The sequence below is a fragment of the Polypterus senegalus genome, chromosome 9, assembly GCF_016835505.1.
Source record: "Polypterus senegalus isolate Bchr_013 chromosome 9, ASM1683550v1, whole genome shotgun sequence".
NCBI lineage: Eukaryota > Metazoa > Chordata > Cladistia > Polypteriformes > Polypteridae > Polypterus > Polypterus senegalus.
Genome location: NC_053162.1, coordinates 176,123,957 through 176,142,053, shown reverse-complemented (window position 1 = coordinate 176,142,053; position 18,097 = coordinate 176,123,957). Strand labels below are relative to the sequence as shown.

The 18,097-nt window shown below is 37.1% G+C and overlaps 1 protein-coding gene across 3 annotated transcripts in view; it reads left to right on the top strand.

Moving 5' to 3' along the window:
* The window catches only part of nup214 (nucleoporin 214), a 118,956-nt gene that overhangs the window by 90,370 nt on the left and 10,489 nt on the right, over positions 1-18,097 (top strand). For 2 of the 3 annotated variants that reach the window (XM_039764391.1, XM_039764390.1), the window contains exons 32-34: positions 6,611-6,763; positions 11,139-11,310; positions 14,680-14,739. In XM_039764391.1, the coding sequence (XP_039620325.1) occupies positions 6,611-6,763; positions 11,139-11,310; positions 14,680-14,739 (385 nt within the window). The remainder of the gene's footprint in view (positions 1-6,610; positions 6,764-11,138; positions 11,311-14,679; positions 14,740-18,097) is intronic. The other variant, XM_039764392.1, reaches the window with a different exon arrangement.

Sequence of the window (18,097 nt, the reverse complement as noted above, 5' to 3'; positions counted from 1 at the left end):
GCCATACAGATGTTCTTTGTGCAAATTGTGCTGAATTGTAGAACGATGTTCAGATACACCATCTGCAGCGAGATGTTCTTGTAAGTCTTTGGAGGTGATCTGTGGGTTGTCTGTAACCATTCTCACAATCCTGCGCATGTGCTGCTCCTGTATTTGTCTTGGCCTGCCAGACGTGCTGGGTTTAACAGCAACTGTGCCTGTGGCCTTCCATTTCCTGATTACATTCCTTACAGTTGAAACTGACAGTTTAAACCTTTGAGATAGCCTTTTGTAGCCTTCCTCTAAACCATAATACTGAACCATCTTTGTTTTCAGATCTTTTGAGTTTTGCTTTGAGGACCCCATGCTGTCTGTCACTCTTCAGAGGAGAGTCAAAAGGAAGCGCAACTTGCAATTGACCACCTTAAATACATTTTCTTATGATTGGACACACCTGTCTATGAACTTCAAGGCTTAACGAGTTAATCCAACCAATTTAGTTTTCCAAGTAATCAGCATTGAGCAGTGACATGTATTCAAATCAGCCAAATGACAAGGGAACCCACGTTTTTGTACAGCCAGTTTTTCACATTTGATTTAATTTCATACAACTAAATACTGCTTCACTAAAAATCTTTGTTCGGCAAACACCCCAGTACTTGGATATTCCTAGGAAATGAAAGACATACCACTGTTATCTTTTTTTGTTGAACAGAGAGTCGATTATTATGCAGGCTGAGAGGGGTTCCCAAACTTTTTCATATGACTGTATTTATTCAGTACAGGCACCTCATCTGCATGCAGAATTTCAGGATTTTTCTCATACTGTATGCACTCAGTAGAGCTGTTCAGAACATTTCCCTTTGATGATATCACTCTCACAGTTCCGTTGTGACATTTTGTCTGCCCAAAAGTACATCCTAGCCCTCTTGTCTGAAAGGTATGCATCGTGACATAGGACTTAGATCACTAATGTGCCATCTGTCTAACTTTACTATGTTCACCACTTTGCTTTATCATGTCTTTGAGTCTTGTTAGTTTTCATTTTTATGAGATATGTTGTATAGAAGTTAAAGCCAATTTTAAAATTTAGCATCAGAAGGCTTCAAAAAGGAAGTCTATTTTATTAGTGACAATACAGTGTTTCTAATAGTAGGAAAAAGCGTATGAAATATGTGCCAACCCATGTTATATTAAACAAGAGGATAAGGGTGAGATATCTGCACCAGGACGTGTTATTTGACACAGTATTTATTAAAGTTAATAGACATATTTTAGAACTTGGAAACACACTCTACCAGATTTAGTAATCTAGTGAATTTAGTTTTCCTGAGCCGCTATATATGTATATTTTGTGATGGATGGCCTCAGCCATTACCCGACCAGGACTTCAGCTGGATGGAAGGACCGGGATAGAGAGCATTTGCAAGGTACTACTTCCCCTGGGATGCTAGAAGGCAGCCCTCCTGGGTGGCTTTGGCACCATGGATTCACACAGGGCATGCTGGGGCTTGGCGTTTGGTACAGCCCTGTTGAGTTCCCTGGGGCCGCCAGGGAGAGCTGCAGGGCTCCATAGAGGACTTTCATCACACCTGGGAGTGATTTCAGATAATACTGATGAACCACCTGGAGCACTCCCAGGAGCTGCCTCACTCCATTCGGGGAGCCAGAGTCGGGAGGAGGTAGACGAAGCTTGCCTAGAAGAGTGGAGGGAAAGAGAGGAGGAGAAAGAAGAGAGCTGTGCTTTATGTACTGTGCTGTGGGGAGCAGAGAAAAGCACTCCCCAGCTGTAAATAAACATGTGTGCTGGACTCGTGTCCTGCCTGTCTGTGTCGGGGTTAGGGCGGCTGTATGTGCCCCGGTGATCCAAACTATATATATACGCACACATACAGAACACAGTTCTTTAGTTTTGTTTTTTTTAATAACCTACCTGTGCTTCCAACAGTTAAGTGGCTTGTTTAGAATCACCTTTGGTTCCAGAACTGTCATTTAGTGTTCAGCTCCTTAGATGCTACACAACAATCCCTACTATAGACAGACTCAGGGTGATTTACAGCAGTGTCAAAACTATTTTCTATAGTAGATATATAGCAAGATGAAGTGGCTTCTTCAGGGACACAGAGTGAGAAAGGGGCAAGGATTGATCTGGCAGTCTTGCAGTTTAAAGTCCATATTTAACCATAACATTATACTGCCTGAACCCCATAAAGAAGTATTCTGAGTCTCTATAGATAATCTTTGACCAAATTAGGTCATGCTTATTAGAAATTCTGTTATTGCTTTTTTTGGTTAATTAACTGATCTCCTTGCAATTCCTTGTTTGCCCTCTAGATGACAGAATTGTAATGATTTAACATACTGTAAGTGCATTTAATGAATGCTGACTGGAATGACTTTAGCTCACCCCCTTTTCCCCCCTCAACCATATAATTTGATTAAATGGGATTATGGATGTTTTTTACATTCCATTTTTAAAGTGTTTTGTTGGACAGCATGGGGAACACACACTGAGTAAATAAAAATATGAAAGTGAAGTTCTTTGTTCAAGTTATTTTTAATAGAGAGGTTTTCAAATACCCTGCACCACGAATACCAAGAGTTTCATATCCCTGTTAAATTTCTTGAAGTCACTTAAACACTGTAAAAATGTGACAGTGCACAATGTTTTGTGGTATATACAACCAGACCCAGGATTGAATCTCATTATAGTTTTTATAAAGAAACCTTCTATACTAAATTATTGTTTCCCAAATAAATTAAATCTATTTTTGTGTTCTGACCAACGCAAAATACAGCCTAAATATTTCAAAAAAATGACTTATAAAGTTTTTTTTGTTGTTCAAGTTGCAAGTTTTCTTTAAAGGATTTTTGATTGTAATAGTAGATTTCAAATGAGTCTATAATTCTTAATTCTTAAGAACATTGTGATCTAAATCTGGTTTCTTTAATAAAGCTGTAACAATGGTTAATCTGAGGGAGTCAGTGGCAATGCCTTTTAATACAGATATATTACTTACTAGTCATGTTACCCGTTGAAGACACGTGATAAAATAAATTTAAAAATATTTGCTATCTCTTGCCCTACATGTTACCTTCTGCATTTGTCCTCAGTATCCTCGCTTATGTGAACCTTTCTTGACCAGAGCTCCTTCTGTCGAACGCATTCTTATGAAGCCTGCTTCTCAGACTCTGTTTTTATTTTCAAGGCTCATTGCTCGCCTCCTGTCCGCTTTTATACTTTTTGTCTGTGAAGGCAACACTACTCCCCTCATGCATCTCACACTAACACATCCTCTTTTGATTCCATCACTAAAACCAAACTGACCAGTTAGATTGCTCGCTGGGACAGGACACACTCACACACACACAGACGTTAGTGTTTTATTATGTAGTAGACATTCAAAATAAGGTCCTGGTGAGGTAAAGCACCTGAAGCAGGTTACTTTTTAAGGATGTAAAAGAATGTTTTGTCATTAATCTATGTCCGCTTAATTGGTAAGTACAAGGAGATATCTAGGAGCTGGAAGCTCAGCCTGCAAGTTTATACAGATTTATTATTAAAGAAATTTGTGAAGTTATTGCTACTAACATTGGATTGATCCGTGATAGACAGATTGGTTGTCTTATTTGTCATGTTAGCTATTGCTCAAATAAAATCTGATATTAGAAAACAGTTTGCTATTTTATTAATTAAAAGGCTTTTATAAATAAAAAGGCTTTTCTCAGATATCATTGAAAAACTTGTACACATACACCTCTAATCCCTCCCTTTCAAAGATCCAAGAGGACACTGGGGAAAAAAGATCTCTCAATTAATATATCAGAAAAGGAGTGGAAAGCAGCAATGCAGAGAATTCACTCGAGCTCCATACGCACAAAGCATACAATTATACAGCTCAAAATTATATATCGAGTGCATCTGTCTCGCCTAAAACTCTCCAAAATGTTTCCAGGGCAAGATCCAACCTGCGAACGCTGCAACCAAGTCCCAGCCTCACTGGCTCACATGTTCTGGGCCTGCACCAAATTAACATTATTCTGGACAAAAAATTTTAATTACCTTTCAGACAGCCTTGGACTCACAATCCCTCCTAACCCATTAACAGCTGTGTTTGGGGTTCTTCCAGAGGGTCTTAAAGTGGAGAAAGACAAACAAATTGTGATTGCATCCACTACACTGTTGGCACGCAGACTTATTCTGATAAACTGGAAGAACCCAAACTCTCCTCTTTTAAGTCAGTGGGAAACTGATGTGTTATACTATTTGAAATTGGAAAAAATCAAATACTCAGTTAGAGGATCTGTACAGACTTTTTTCAAAACATGGCAGGATCTAATCAGTAATATTTTAAAATAAGCTCATAAAGCACAGAGAATTTATTAATTTAGGGATGTTTAAAAGCCTAAAATTTCACGCCGTTTGGCTTGCTCTCTCTCTCAGGGGTGGGGATCGATCTGTTCTTAACTTTTTTTTTTTTGTAAAAACTTGATTGATTTGTATGGATTGCAATAAAATTAATAAAGAAAGAAAAAAAAAAGTTACACCTCTCACAGGGTCACATGATCTAGTGTGGAAGTAGTTCCCCAGATGTGCCTCAGTTGTTTTATCTGCAACAGTTTACTACCAAAAAATATGCCAAAGCAGTTTAACATTATTTTATTATGATAATTTATTTACCTAAAATACATTGGGTCACTCGAGACCCTGAAGCAGCTAAGTGTCAGTATTTTTACATGAACATTTTAAGTGCTGCGTTTGTAAACAGTGCTTATACAAAACATGTTTTCTCAGGATTTCTTTTTAAGTGGAAATGTTTGTTACAAGAGAGCTCCTATCTTGTTGCTTATTATTTAGGTATTTAAGAGTTTAGAGAGATAAGAAAAGAAATTCATGACGCATATCAGCACAACAATCCTGTGAAAGAGTCCTGTTATTGATGGCAGATGAGGGAACCACTCTGCAGGGAGACAAACGATGAACAACACAAAGTGAGGCAGTGCAGAATGATATATCTGAAGTATCGGCTCATGAATGTTGTGGGCAGGAAATTATAAAGAGGCCGAGCTCAGACATTGAGGAGGAGCAGGAGAATGAAGGTGAAGGGGGCAAGCGACTGCACAAACTCAAACAGCTTATAGAAACAAAACTGGATAAAAAATACAGAAGGAGACACATATGCTATGTCCAGTATCATAGGACAACAAAACAGTTGATTGCTGCAGTGTGTGCCAGGAGCAAAGCTGCAATGATCAAAATTATTGTGAATAGCACAATAGCACTGTGTCATCTATTATTTAAGTTTTGTAGTAAATGTTTAAATATTAAAAAGTTAAGTTTAATATATATAATGTTCAGGGAAGAGGTTATGGAAGAAAATCCCCTGAGTAAGAAAGAACAAGTTCAATCAATTAGATTTTTATTCAGTCACAGATGAGTACTGGATTCTACGTTGCATGGCAGAAGAGCAAAGTTACATTTTTCAGTTGGCTTTTTATAATTTCTTCTTCCTCCCCCTTCCCCTTACTTACTCAAAAAGCATAATATCGTTTACTTAAGGATTTTATTTTATTACGCTAATGGGCCATCTGTTCTTATTTTTTTCACTTGTCAGATAAACCCTAAAGAAGGAAAGGTCATCATTTCTGTGTCAAATAGACCCGTTCCTAAAGAAACTGGACATTTTTCTTGGTCAGCTTACTCCACCATCTTATGACAGGCGCCTGTATGAATAACCTGCCATTATAGTAAAACAGCTTTGTCAGCTATTAACCCTAAGCAGCTTGCAAGCAGTTAATTTTTCTTTCACAAGGTATTTAATAAAAGTCTGCAGTTGTGGTTATTTTTGGCTTGAGACTAAGATATGTGCAGCGTGACTAAAGACACCGAAGGTCCCATGTATTCAAGGGTTAAACATGTATGCATAATCATCAACCATTGACTTCTCTATGATATAAAACTGTTCATTTATCAATTAACTAAACTATTAATGAGGTCATTGATGGGAAGCTTTCTCCACATCAGTCTACGTTTGGGATACAAGAGAGAAACTCATTCATCAACTCCTCTTGTTAAGAGAAACGGCTAACCTATGAAGCTGACTGGCATGGTGGAGACGTCTCGCAGCATAGTGAAGTTAGGAAATTTATGTAACAAAAGAAATTGCTCTGTATTTTCAATTGCTTTTATAAATGTGTCATAAAGTCACAAAACTAACATCAGGGAACTAGGAGTGAACGAATGCCAGCAGCAGTATTTCTTATTAACACATGCACACCCACGGCTCATAGTCGGAAATATGCCTTATAATAAAAAAAAACGCCATTGTATTGAAAAGTCAGAAAAGGAGGGATGACTGCATATAGCATGTGTTCAGTTTTATAGATGTCTGTAATATTACATGTGTACTTTTACTGTGAGGTTTTATTGTCTGTATTTATAGTTATTAATTATAAAGGTATTATTAAGTAAACAGTTAATATAAGACATAACCTGCTTTATACTTCAACACTGGTCCTGAGTAAGTGTGGGTGCATTTGTGACTTATGTCCTGCCTTCCTCTTGCCCCGACAACCTTTAGTTTGATTTAGCAGTGTTGAGAATGCTAATTTCATTGTAATTTCTTTATAGGAGCCACCAGCCTGTTTGGAAATAGTGGTGCAAAGAGCTTTGGATTTGGAACTGCCTCTTTTGGAGAACAGAAGACAACTGGCAGTTTTTCCACTGGAGCAGGGAGTGTGGCTTCCCAAGGATTTGGCTCTTATTCTAGCCCTTCAAAGACAGGTACGCTGTTTTTCAGTGACATGTATCCCATGTACTGTACTGGTTATCTTAAATGTTCCCATTTTAACATTTCTCAAATTGTTTTAATGCTCCGCAGGCAGATGGATTAACACACAGTTTATTTCTCCCAGAGTTTTAATGATTCATTCTTTAATGAGTAAAATTGTAAAGTCCTGCTTTTTACATTCTTTAACCCACACTGCAAGCTAAATCAGTGAATCTTACTGCTAGTACACTGTTTAATGTACAAGCTGTTGACAGACCTAACACTCATATCGGCAATCAGCATTTTATACACTCCTTTAAAAAACAGTATTATTAATTGAAGTTACAACATGCATGCCTTCTGCACAACAGCTGAAAATTTATTGTAGTAGCCACTTTTATATATTTTATGGTTTTCATTCCAATGATTAATCCAGTACCGCATTTACAATTTGCCCAGTTACTTGGCCAAATGAGAATATATTTTATAAAAACAAAAATTAGTAAAGCAAGTTATTGGTACGTATAAAGGTCCCTGTGTCAGGCCTAACATATGATTACAAAAAAATAATAAGCCTTTTAAAATACCATGTCAGCTTTTATGTTTTGCACTGAATGACAATCAGAGTCAGGATGCATCTGTTAACTGTGAGAAAGAAATTTATCTTTCTAGGTCAGTTCATTCAGAAATCATGCTCTACACCCAAACATTCTCTGTCAAACTTCAATTGCGTATTTATTTTCTTTTTAAAGACATCCCTTGTAGATTAGTCAGCCTCCTCATAACAGTTCAATCTTAATATAAATTGAAATACTTTGACGGTAACTTTGTGCTTCTTGGTACATGCAGAAAAATAAAAATTCCCACTTGGTTGTTATTTTCTTAATGTTTCCCTTTCATGTATTATTTTTACATCTTGTAAATATTTACAGTGTGCACTTTATACTCTAAGAAAATAAAGAAACAAAGAGAGTTATTCAATATCATTTTCTCTTTTCAATTATTCATCTGGGTTTAATCTGAACACTCAACTGAAAAACTGCTTAGAAAATTCTCATTGTAACCCTAAGAAATGGATTTTTTTTTGTTGTGTGGATTAGGCTAAAATCAATTCTTTTTATTGTTTAAGTAGTCATAACTCTGCATTTGTAGATATACAAAACATCTGTATACTTAGATATATAAATTGGAATTTGCTTTGAACTACTATGAGTTTACGAAGTATTGTAACTTTTTTAATTAAGAAAACTTGTAGACACTGCTGTAGGATTTATTCAGACAATCTATGGGTTCCAGAATTAGTTTGCACAACCCAATTACCAAAAAAGTTGGGACAGTATAAAAAAAATGATAATAAAACCAAAAGGAGTGATTTGTAAATTCCATTCCCACTGTACCGTATTGAAAACACTACAAAAACACATTATCTTATGTGGTACCTTGTGAATTTAATTGCTCTTTTGAAAATATACACTCGTCAAATCTGATGGCTTATCCAAAAAGATGGGAAACACTTGAGACACTGTGTCACGTTACCATTTCTTTTAAGAACACTTATTAAGCATTTGGGCCCTGAAGACAGTTCTATTTATTAAAGTAGTTAAGTTTAACAAGCAGAGTTTTCCTCTGCTCATCCATTATGTATTTATTCAGCTGCACAATTGTACTGCGCCTTCTTTGCAATATTTTGTTTGTGCTTCATAATGTGCCACACATTCTCAGTCAGAGACAGGCCAGGACCGCAGGCAGGCCAATCCAGTTCCCGCAGTCCGTGGCTACGTAGCCATGCACTTATAACTCGGGAAGAATGTGGTTTGGCGCTGTCTTGTAAAATGCAGGGATGTCCCTGGAAAACACAGGCGTCTGGATGGCAGCATTTGTTGTTCCAAAATTTGTACACATCTTTCTGCAATAATGGTTCTCTCAGAGCTGGGCAATTTACCCATGTCATGGGCACTGACTCACCCCCATACCATCACAGACGCTTAGTTTTGGACCCGACACTCATAACAGCTTTGACTATTCTTTTCATGTTTGCCCCAGAGAACACAACAGCTGTATTTTTCAGAAACTATTGACATGTCAGACCACAAAACGTGAGTCCACTGTACTATTTTGCATCTCCAATGAGACTGAGTCCAGGTAAGTCTGCAGTACATCCAGACAGTATTTGTTTGGCTTCTGCTTTGCATAAGAAAAACTTAACTTGCATCTGTGGATGCAGTGGCAAATTGCGTTGACCGAAAAAGTACTCCTGAGCCATGTCATGATATCCATTTACAGACACAAAAGAAAGTGACATCTGAGGAATTGGAGATCATGTGCTTTCAGAAGTGGTATTTGGCCTTGCCATTTACACAGCAAGATTTGACCTCATTCTTTGAATCTTTTAATTATATTGTGCAATGTAGAGAGTTAAATGCCTTTAATGATTTGTCTTTGGGCAACATTGTGCCCAAAAGTGCTTCGTTATTTGCTAACATAGCTGTTGGCAGATTGGCACCATTCAACCCATCCTTTTCCTTGAAGGACTAGGCCTTGTTAGGAGGCCCTTTATATACCAGAACATGATTGCCTCACCTGTGTCACATCAACCTTGTTATTTCAACTCGTCAAATTAATATTAGTTATCAGAATAAATATATATCAGGGTGGCCAACTGTCATCCTGGAGAGCTGCAGTGACTGCATGTTTTTGTTAAAACCCAGTTACTTAATTAGATGCCAATCCTCACCAATAACAGATCTTATTTAATTTCATGTCTTGTTAGTGTTTTAACTCTTACCATGTCACTTAAATCATTTGTTGTATTTTTCCCTTTCTAATGATGCATGCACCATCTAAGTGATTTGAAGCCTAAAATGGATGAGTAATTTTCAGTTCTTCATATAGTCTTCAGTTTCCTTCTGAGTACTTAATTAAACCAAATAGTGAATGAAGAATACACACGGATGGAAATAGAGACAAGCTAAATGTAGAACTGCTGTTTCCTTTGTCAGTTATTGCTAATAAGAAGCAGCTAAAACAATGAATACAGCTGTTTAACACTAACAATTAAGGGTTCAAAATCTTAACAAGCAAGATAGCTAAAATTAAGCAGAAAAATATCACTTGAGCAATAAGTGCTTCAGCAGCAATGAATGATTTCTCATGAACCAGTTGGGGAGGAGCAAAAATCTGAAGCCACTGTGGCCCTCCAGGACTGACGTTGCTCAGCCCTGAATTAAAGGGTCTGAGTCTTAAATAGCAAATAAATTAAATGAAGTTAATTAGTAGCAAAAATTAGTCACTAATTAAGGAAATGGTTAGAATGAAAACCTGTAGCCACTGTGGCCCAGGATTGGAGTTTGCCACCCCTGACATAGATCTTCAAAAAACAATGACGTTAGAATACTCTAGATGAGAACAGGCCATTCAGCCCAACAAAGCTTGCCAGTCCTATCCACTTATTTGTTCCAAAAAAGCATCAAGTCGAGTTTTGAGGGTCCCTAACGTCTTACTGTCTACCACACTACTTGGTCGCTTATTCCAAGTGTCTATCGTTCTTTGTGTAAAGAAAAACTTCCTAATGTTTGTGAGAAATTTACCCTTAAGTTTCCAACTGTGTCCCCTTGTTCTTGATGAACTCATTTTAAAATAACCACTGGAATAATTCCCTTCATAATTTTAAACACTTCAATCATGTCACCTCTTTTGTTTTAACTGCAATGGCTCAGCTCTTTTAATCTTTTCTCATAATTCACCCCCTGTAGTCCTGGAATCAGCCTAATCGCTCTTCTCTGGACCTCTTCTAGCGTTGCTATGTCCTTTTTGTACCCTGGAGACCCAAACTGTCCCCAGTACTCATGATGCAGCCTCACCAGTGCATTATAAAGTCTGAGCAGAACCTCCTGTGACTTGTACTCCACACATCAAGGCGCTATATAACTTGACATTCTGTTAGCCTTCTTAATGGCTTCTGAACACTGTCGGGAAGTCAGTAGCTTAGAGTCCACTGTGACTCCTAAATCCTTCTCATAAGGTGATTAAGGTGATATTGATTGATTAGGTAAGACATTAAGTACCTTGTCTTTATACTGTTTCTGTTTAAATACAAGTCCAAGTAAATTTACAAGTTACTCCTTTTTGTTTTATTAGCATTTGGGCTGTAATAATGTTGAGCTAATTTCTAAGTGAAAGTTCTGTGGGACACTGACTCTTTCCTGAAGTTTATTGCATGTACCCTTCAAAGTTTTATTGGAAATTGAAGTCACTATTTGAGATTTGTTGGCTCTATCTTCCCTCCTTAAATATCAGTCCTTACCTACAGAATGTACAGTATTTTATATTTCTTTTAAAACCTAACAATCCTAACAACTTATGTCTCCCTTTTGCCTCTGTTTTGCTCAGGTGGCTTTGGTGCTGCTCCGGTGTTTGGCAGCCCTCCTGCCTTCGGGGGTTCTCCATCCTTTGGAGGGGCGCCAGCATTCGGTTCAGCCCCAGGCTTTAATAGCCCTCTGGGCTCGACGGCAGGCAAAGTGTTCGGTGAAGGAACAGCAGCTTCTAGTGCAGGAGGATTCGGGTAAGATTCTATTGGACAAATTCCAAGTTCAGGTTTGGAAAGTGTGTTCTAACTTAACCAGTTCTATGGGAAAAATAAGTTGGGAGTTGCTAAATATATCAGTAAATATATATTAGCGTAAAAACTTTTGACTTTTTGTAAATAAAAAGGATAAAGGTTAGTGTTGCCTTTTATTGTTGGTGAATATTATATCTTAGTGGTGGCATTCATTTTACTTGCCCAACTCCAGTCAGTAAAATGAGCAGAAGCAAAACTACATGTAAATGACTGAAGAAGATACCAGGTTCTCAGCACAAATCTATTCTCTTCATCCCATTCATGTCAAGCAGGTCTTTGTTTAAACACTGCTGGATTCCAAGGTGTAACATTTGTGTAATACACTGTACGGTACTTGGCATGTGTACATATTTATCAGGTAACCCAGTAAGTTTGTGGTGGAAAGCTAGTCATGTTTATGATTCACTTAACCACAGCCAAAAGTTTAGGCATGTTACCTTACCCTCTGTCCACTATATTTGCTTTGCCACTTCTTGCTAACCCGCCATCTAGCTTTCTCAAACTCTGTACAATTGAGGAGTCCTGTTTAAGTTTATAAGCGCGTTTTTCACCATCCATCCATCCATCCATCTTCTAACCCGCTGAATCCGAATACAGGGTCACGGGGGTCTGCTGGAGCCAATCCCAGCCAACACAGGGCACAAGGCAGGAACCAATCCTGGGCAGGGTGCCAACCCACCGCAGGTTTTTTCACCATTTTACCCCAATTTCAGGGCATCATAATGTTTGGGAAAGTTGATGTCATAGGCGTTTATGATTACTCAAGTAAGTTCCATTTCTTCATTAGTGCAGGCATAAGATGTCTAGGCTTGCTTCTACCCTGTGGAGTCTGTAGTTGCCATTGTTCAACAATGCTATGCCAGTGAAAGTCAAAGAGGCCATTATGAGGCTGCAAAACAAGAGTAAAAGCATTCAGTGCATAGGTAAAACTGGAGGATGACCAAAATCAACTTTCTGGATTATCATTAAGAAAGAATGCACTGGTGAGCTCGGTAATCACAGAGGGACTGTCCACTGCTGATGGCAGAAGAATCCTCACTTTTGTAAAGAAAAAGCCCCAAGTGCCAGTCTGACAGATCAGAATCAGAAGACACATGTGTATGTGTCTGAGGCTACTATCTGCAGAATTCTTTAAATGCTACACTCCACTCTTAAGAGAACAAGAACAGATATACGGCCTCTATCCATATTAACCCACAAGCCATTTACTGTGATTGGTTCTAAAACCTGACAAACTTGTCAAGAATACATTTTTTTCATGTAATCATTTAGCTGCAATAATCACTGCCTTTTCTAGAATATTACTTAAAAAAGGCAATTAGATATTGGTCTAAAATTGTCGTAAACAGAAGAGTTGAGTTCATTTTTCTTGAGCAGAGGTTTGACAGCTGGAGTCTTAAGATAGTCAGGAAAGACCCCTGTATCTAATGATGGGTTCACTTTGTCAAGTACACTATCAGCACAACAGAGACTTTTTTGAAAAAGCCTGTTGGTACTGGGTCAAGGGCAAAGGTGGAGGGTTTCTGCCAGAATAGATCTGTTCTGGTGAAATAATTCAACTCTCTTAAAATGGAATACTGGGGTTCGTTTGGATGTACTATATTATTTCTAATGTCTGTTTTATTTCTTTTAGTTTTCTGCCCTAAACCATTAAGCATTTGCTGTATAATATATATTTGTAAACGCAAATTAATTTTACTGGTTGCATGATGCAGTAAGCTCTGCTTTGCACTGCACAGGATATCGATACTTAATACAGTGACCTGAATCTCTTGTGCTGCTTGTTATATTGCTGCAAGACTTTTTTTTTTTTATTTTATATTACTAAATTGATTTGTTGCCTTTCTAGTCATGTCATTGCTACAGGGTACCACCAAGCAGGCACAAGCTGCATGGTGATGTAATGGGAGTGATCATTTGCTGTGTGGTGCTCAGTAGAAAAATTTCATTCCTAATGTGATTGAACCATCTTTAAAATAAGAAAATATTGCATCTGGTACAGCTAAAGAGGAAGAGGGGAAAAAATTACAGAGAAAGGAGAATCATTTTATTTTGAGGCAGTAATTTCTGTTTGAGGCTTCACAACCAATTTCTAGATGACATGTCCATAGTTAATCTATCTCTATATTTCTCCACATGACTTTCTAGTGGGTGAAGTGGCCGACTTGCAAAATTAGTGAGTGGTCAGGACTAATCCAATAACCTTGTGCTTTATGATACAACATATAAACCATTAAATGAACTTACTGATTTTACACTCTCATTGCTTTTCAGTGTGAGGAGTGGAGGAAAAACACCTACACAGCAATGATTGTGTTTATCTTATTTTGAATTCAGCTGGTCGAGAAATCTCAACATTCCCTTTTTCTGAACAAACACCTTTAAAGGGCATTTTACAAAGCGTACAGGAACACGATGCCAAGCAAAGCAGAAGTGATATGTCACTTTCCCACTGTTTTGCCTCTTGGGCATGCTGAGCATAATCACTGGATTAATAGCTGTGTGTAGAATATGAACTTTATTCTCTTAGTATGTCTTGCTAAAACATGATTAGCAGCCATACATGCGCCAGCTTGTCGAATGGCCCAAAGAATTGTAGATGGAGGCTGTAGTTTTCAACCAGTCTTTGTTTTAATGTAGCATTTTTGATGAAGTTCGCAGTCACCAAACATACAAGATCAAAAACAGGTTCTTTCAGTATAATGTAAAGTTACATGACACAAATCTAAGAGTGTGTGTGAAGTAACATGCCATTTTGGAATACCCTATTGCACACATCTGTAATATTTGATTTTATAAGAATATTTAACCACATTAGGAATCCTTTTTTTTTTTTCTCCCTTTTCTTTGGAAACCATTGAGGTAATATAGTGTCTCAATTACTAATTAATGTATTTGTTTTGTGTGTGAGTATTAGCCTAAACTAAGATCTGATCTAGGACTGTATTAAGAAGATTTTGCATGTTTTAAGAATGCAATGTCTCTTGGCATGCCAGAGGGCTGGCACTGTAAAGTGAGCTTAGCCTTGTTTGGGAAGACAGAGATGTGGAGGACAGTTTGGAGGGCTTGAGGAAAGAGAAGGAAAGGAGAGAAGTATATTTTTGTGTTTTTCTCTGCTCAGTTATTCAGTAACTTACTGCTTATTATAGTGGTTGGCAGCGATGACGGATGTGAAAATGGTGCTAACGTTAACATATCTCACATTTTCATCTAATATCAAAAACTGCTTTCTAGAAAGTAGAAAGAGAATACTAATGGTCAATCGATACATTTTGTTACTCGTTCATAAAAAAGTTTTCATTCATCCTTCAGGGCAGAGATGCAGGAAACCCACGTAAAAAGTAAAGATTCGTTTTGGATGAAGAACTCTGGGTTAGTTACATTTTTCATTTTAACTGTGATAAGAAAACCAAATGTGTGGAAATTTTAATTCACCAAACCATTATGCTCATAGCCACTGACCTAGATATATTAATGTAATGGACAATCTATACAAATCCAAATTAATTTTGGCTAATATATACCCACTGAATATGGATGAAAGAAGTAATGCTGTCTGATATGTGCATCATTCCCCAATAAGAGACCTTCATAGCCTAATAATGGCTGAAGACATTAATTGTGTATAAATCCAGACTTAGATATTGTATGTCCTCAGCAACTGCAACTATAACATATAAAACTGTGGCTGCATCCACTGAACAGTATCATCTCCAGACAGAGGAGCAGCTTCAGCGACAGACTGCTGTCACCGTCCTGCTCCACTGACAGACTGAGGAGACCCCCACACTATGCGACTCTTCAATTCCACCCGGGGGAGTAAATGCTAACATTACTCAAAGTTATTGTCTGCTTTTACATGCATTTTTATTACTATTTAATTTAATATTGTTTTTTGTATCAGTATAACTGCTGCTGGAGTATGTGAATTTCCCCTTGGGATTAATAAAGTATCTATCTGTCAGTAATATACGTTTATTAAGGACTACATTACTGTATCTCTGAACCATGGAGATTTCTATGACCAAATTCAAGACACACTTCTCTCTTTTCATCAGTACATCATGGTTACTCTAGTATTGATTATTTGGTTATTGATAATAACTTAGTAAAGCCTATTAAATCTTGCAAATATATAACTACTGTTATTTACAACCTTGCTTCTCTTATTTTGGCACTGAAATCATTATATCCCATAAACCAAATTGCAAATGTCCACTTAATCTATTAATAGTAATTCATGAGAATTTAGCAAAATTTATCTCCACATAAATTGATTTTTTTTTTTTTTTTAAGACCATTGCTTCTGCAGAGATTTATGTGGCGACTCTTTGGGAAGCATTGAAGGCACTTCTAGGAAGACAGATTATCTTGTATTTTTCACATAAGAATAAAGGCATTAGAGCGGACTACTGACATTTCAGTAGCTGATCGGGAATATGCTAGATCATTGAATGAGACACTCTGTAGCGAAAACAATTTCCTCTTTTGACTATAAAAGAAGCAGAACAACACTTAAGTCACAACACTATCATTATAAACCTAGAATAAAAGCCAATCACATTTTAATTTAACAAATGCATATAGTGGAAGTTTGTAAGGACTTCTCAATTAATCTTTCAGATAAATGAAAAAGATTTATTTATTCGTAGGTGCCTTTCTAAACACTCAAGGAAACCGAACAATGGATGGAACACACATTATACACAAAACTAAAATACAAAATTTAAAATCAGACAGAGCAATTTGTAGTCAAAGAGAAAAAGCAGTCTTAAACAAATGAGCTTTAAGTCTAGATTTGAAAAGTGAGAATGATTCTGTATTTCTAAGCTCTGCTCCCCATGGTGGTAAGACGGACAAAGGGGACAGTCAAGTGGATGGATAAAGAGAATCTAAGGGTGCGGGAGGGAATGGCAACATGGAGGAGGTCGGACAGATATGGAGGGGCAAAGCTGTGGATAGATAGCCTTAAATGTTAACAGAAGAATTTTGAATTGAATGTGGAACTTAACTGGAAGCCAGTGAAGCTGCTGCAAGCCCGGAGTGATATGGTCAATAGAGTGGGGTTCTAGTAATAATACGGGCAGCTGAATTCTGGACCAGTCGAAGTTTATAAAGAGATTTGTGAGAAAAACCAAAGAAAAGGGAATTACAATAATCCAAGTGAGAAGTGACGAGGCTATGAACGAAGATAGCAGTGGTGTGAGGGGTGAGGGGAAAATCAGTTAAATGTTAAATGTATTAAAGTTTAAAATGCACCAATTACACCATCATTTACCTAATTTGTTAATTATTCACATACATCTCACCTCAGATTATCATAAATGTACTTTGTGCAAGATCCTAACAGTGCCTCCATTGCTAGATTGTTTGTTTAGAGAATATCCTACACTTAAACTATTTTCATCAGAAATATTTATGTATCCGTCAGATAGCCTTTATCGTTAAAAAACATACTTAATGCCTTAACTGCAGTATTTTAAGAAGTACAAAGTTGGACAAAAATTGATTGTGATATATCATACCAGGCTCGTTGCACTTCTCACTCAACTGGATCCGCATATACCTCAGTGGGAAAAATGATGTTCTACATTACCTCATATTAGGAAACAGTGACATTTTCTGTATACGAATCTGTCCAGAATTGCTTTGGAACTTTGCAAGAACCTACCAATACAGTTCTAAAGTAAGCATATGCCGAATGTTTTTCTTTTGTTTACTGTTTTATCTTATACAAAGTACCATTTTCTAGCAGGCTTCTTTAGTCAGTCAGCTAATTCAGTCAGACGGGGTTGAATGTTGAGTTTCATGGGCTGTCTACTAAACTTACTCTTGTGCTTTCTGTGTTATTTTGATTTGAGTGAGTTGTGTTTTGTAATGTTTTGTTTCTTCAATAAAATAGTTTGCAGGAGATAGGAAGTGCAGCTTTCATTCGACCCTTACTTTTTATGTGTGAAGAAGGAGAGTGTTGTCTCTCACTTGCTGTTTTGTAGCCATCAGAACAGAAACTTGCTCTGGCAAGTTGAAGTACTTAACATACTGGCCATTGTTTGTAGTTAAGTTATTTTCTACTTGTGACTTACTCCTCCTTGTATTGTTTTCACCTCCGTAATTAAGAGGAACCAGCAAGTAACAGCTTTATGCAAGTGATATCAGTTTAAGACGTGGTAAGCTTTTGAAGTTATTTAGAGAATGGCTTGGAGGCCAAGGGGACAGGAAATATTGTATACTATTTATTCATTTGTCAATGTCCTATGCTTTAAAGTGTAATGTGCCGCATGGCTTTCTTAATCTAAACTCTGTGCAGCATAGAAATTTAAATATGTATAACTCTAGCTCTGTTAGTAAGTAAGATTTTAAAATCAGAGTTACCCTTCATCTTTCAGTTTGCCCGTTGTTTAAAGGAACAGAGTGGTATGGAATCAGAAATTTGCAAGAGTGTCCAGGTCATTACAGATACAAGCTTTATGTTCACATTCACATCAGTTGTTAAAATCTGAAAAATCGGCAAGTTGCTGATGTGGAATAAATGTAAGATTAAAAAAAAAAATGTCTAAGTGAAAGAAATGCTTTTCGTTTTGACGTTTTCTGTGCTAATAATGACATCAATTTAAGGCAATCCAATCCAGCTAAAAAGTGTTTAAGATTTCTTAAATGTACTAAATGTACTTTATGTTCTGTGTATGTGTGTGCGCGTATATGTATCTATATTATAGATAGATATAAATAA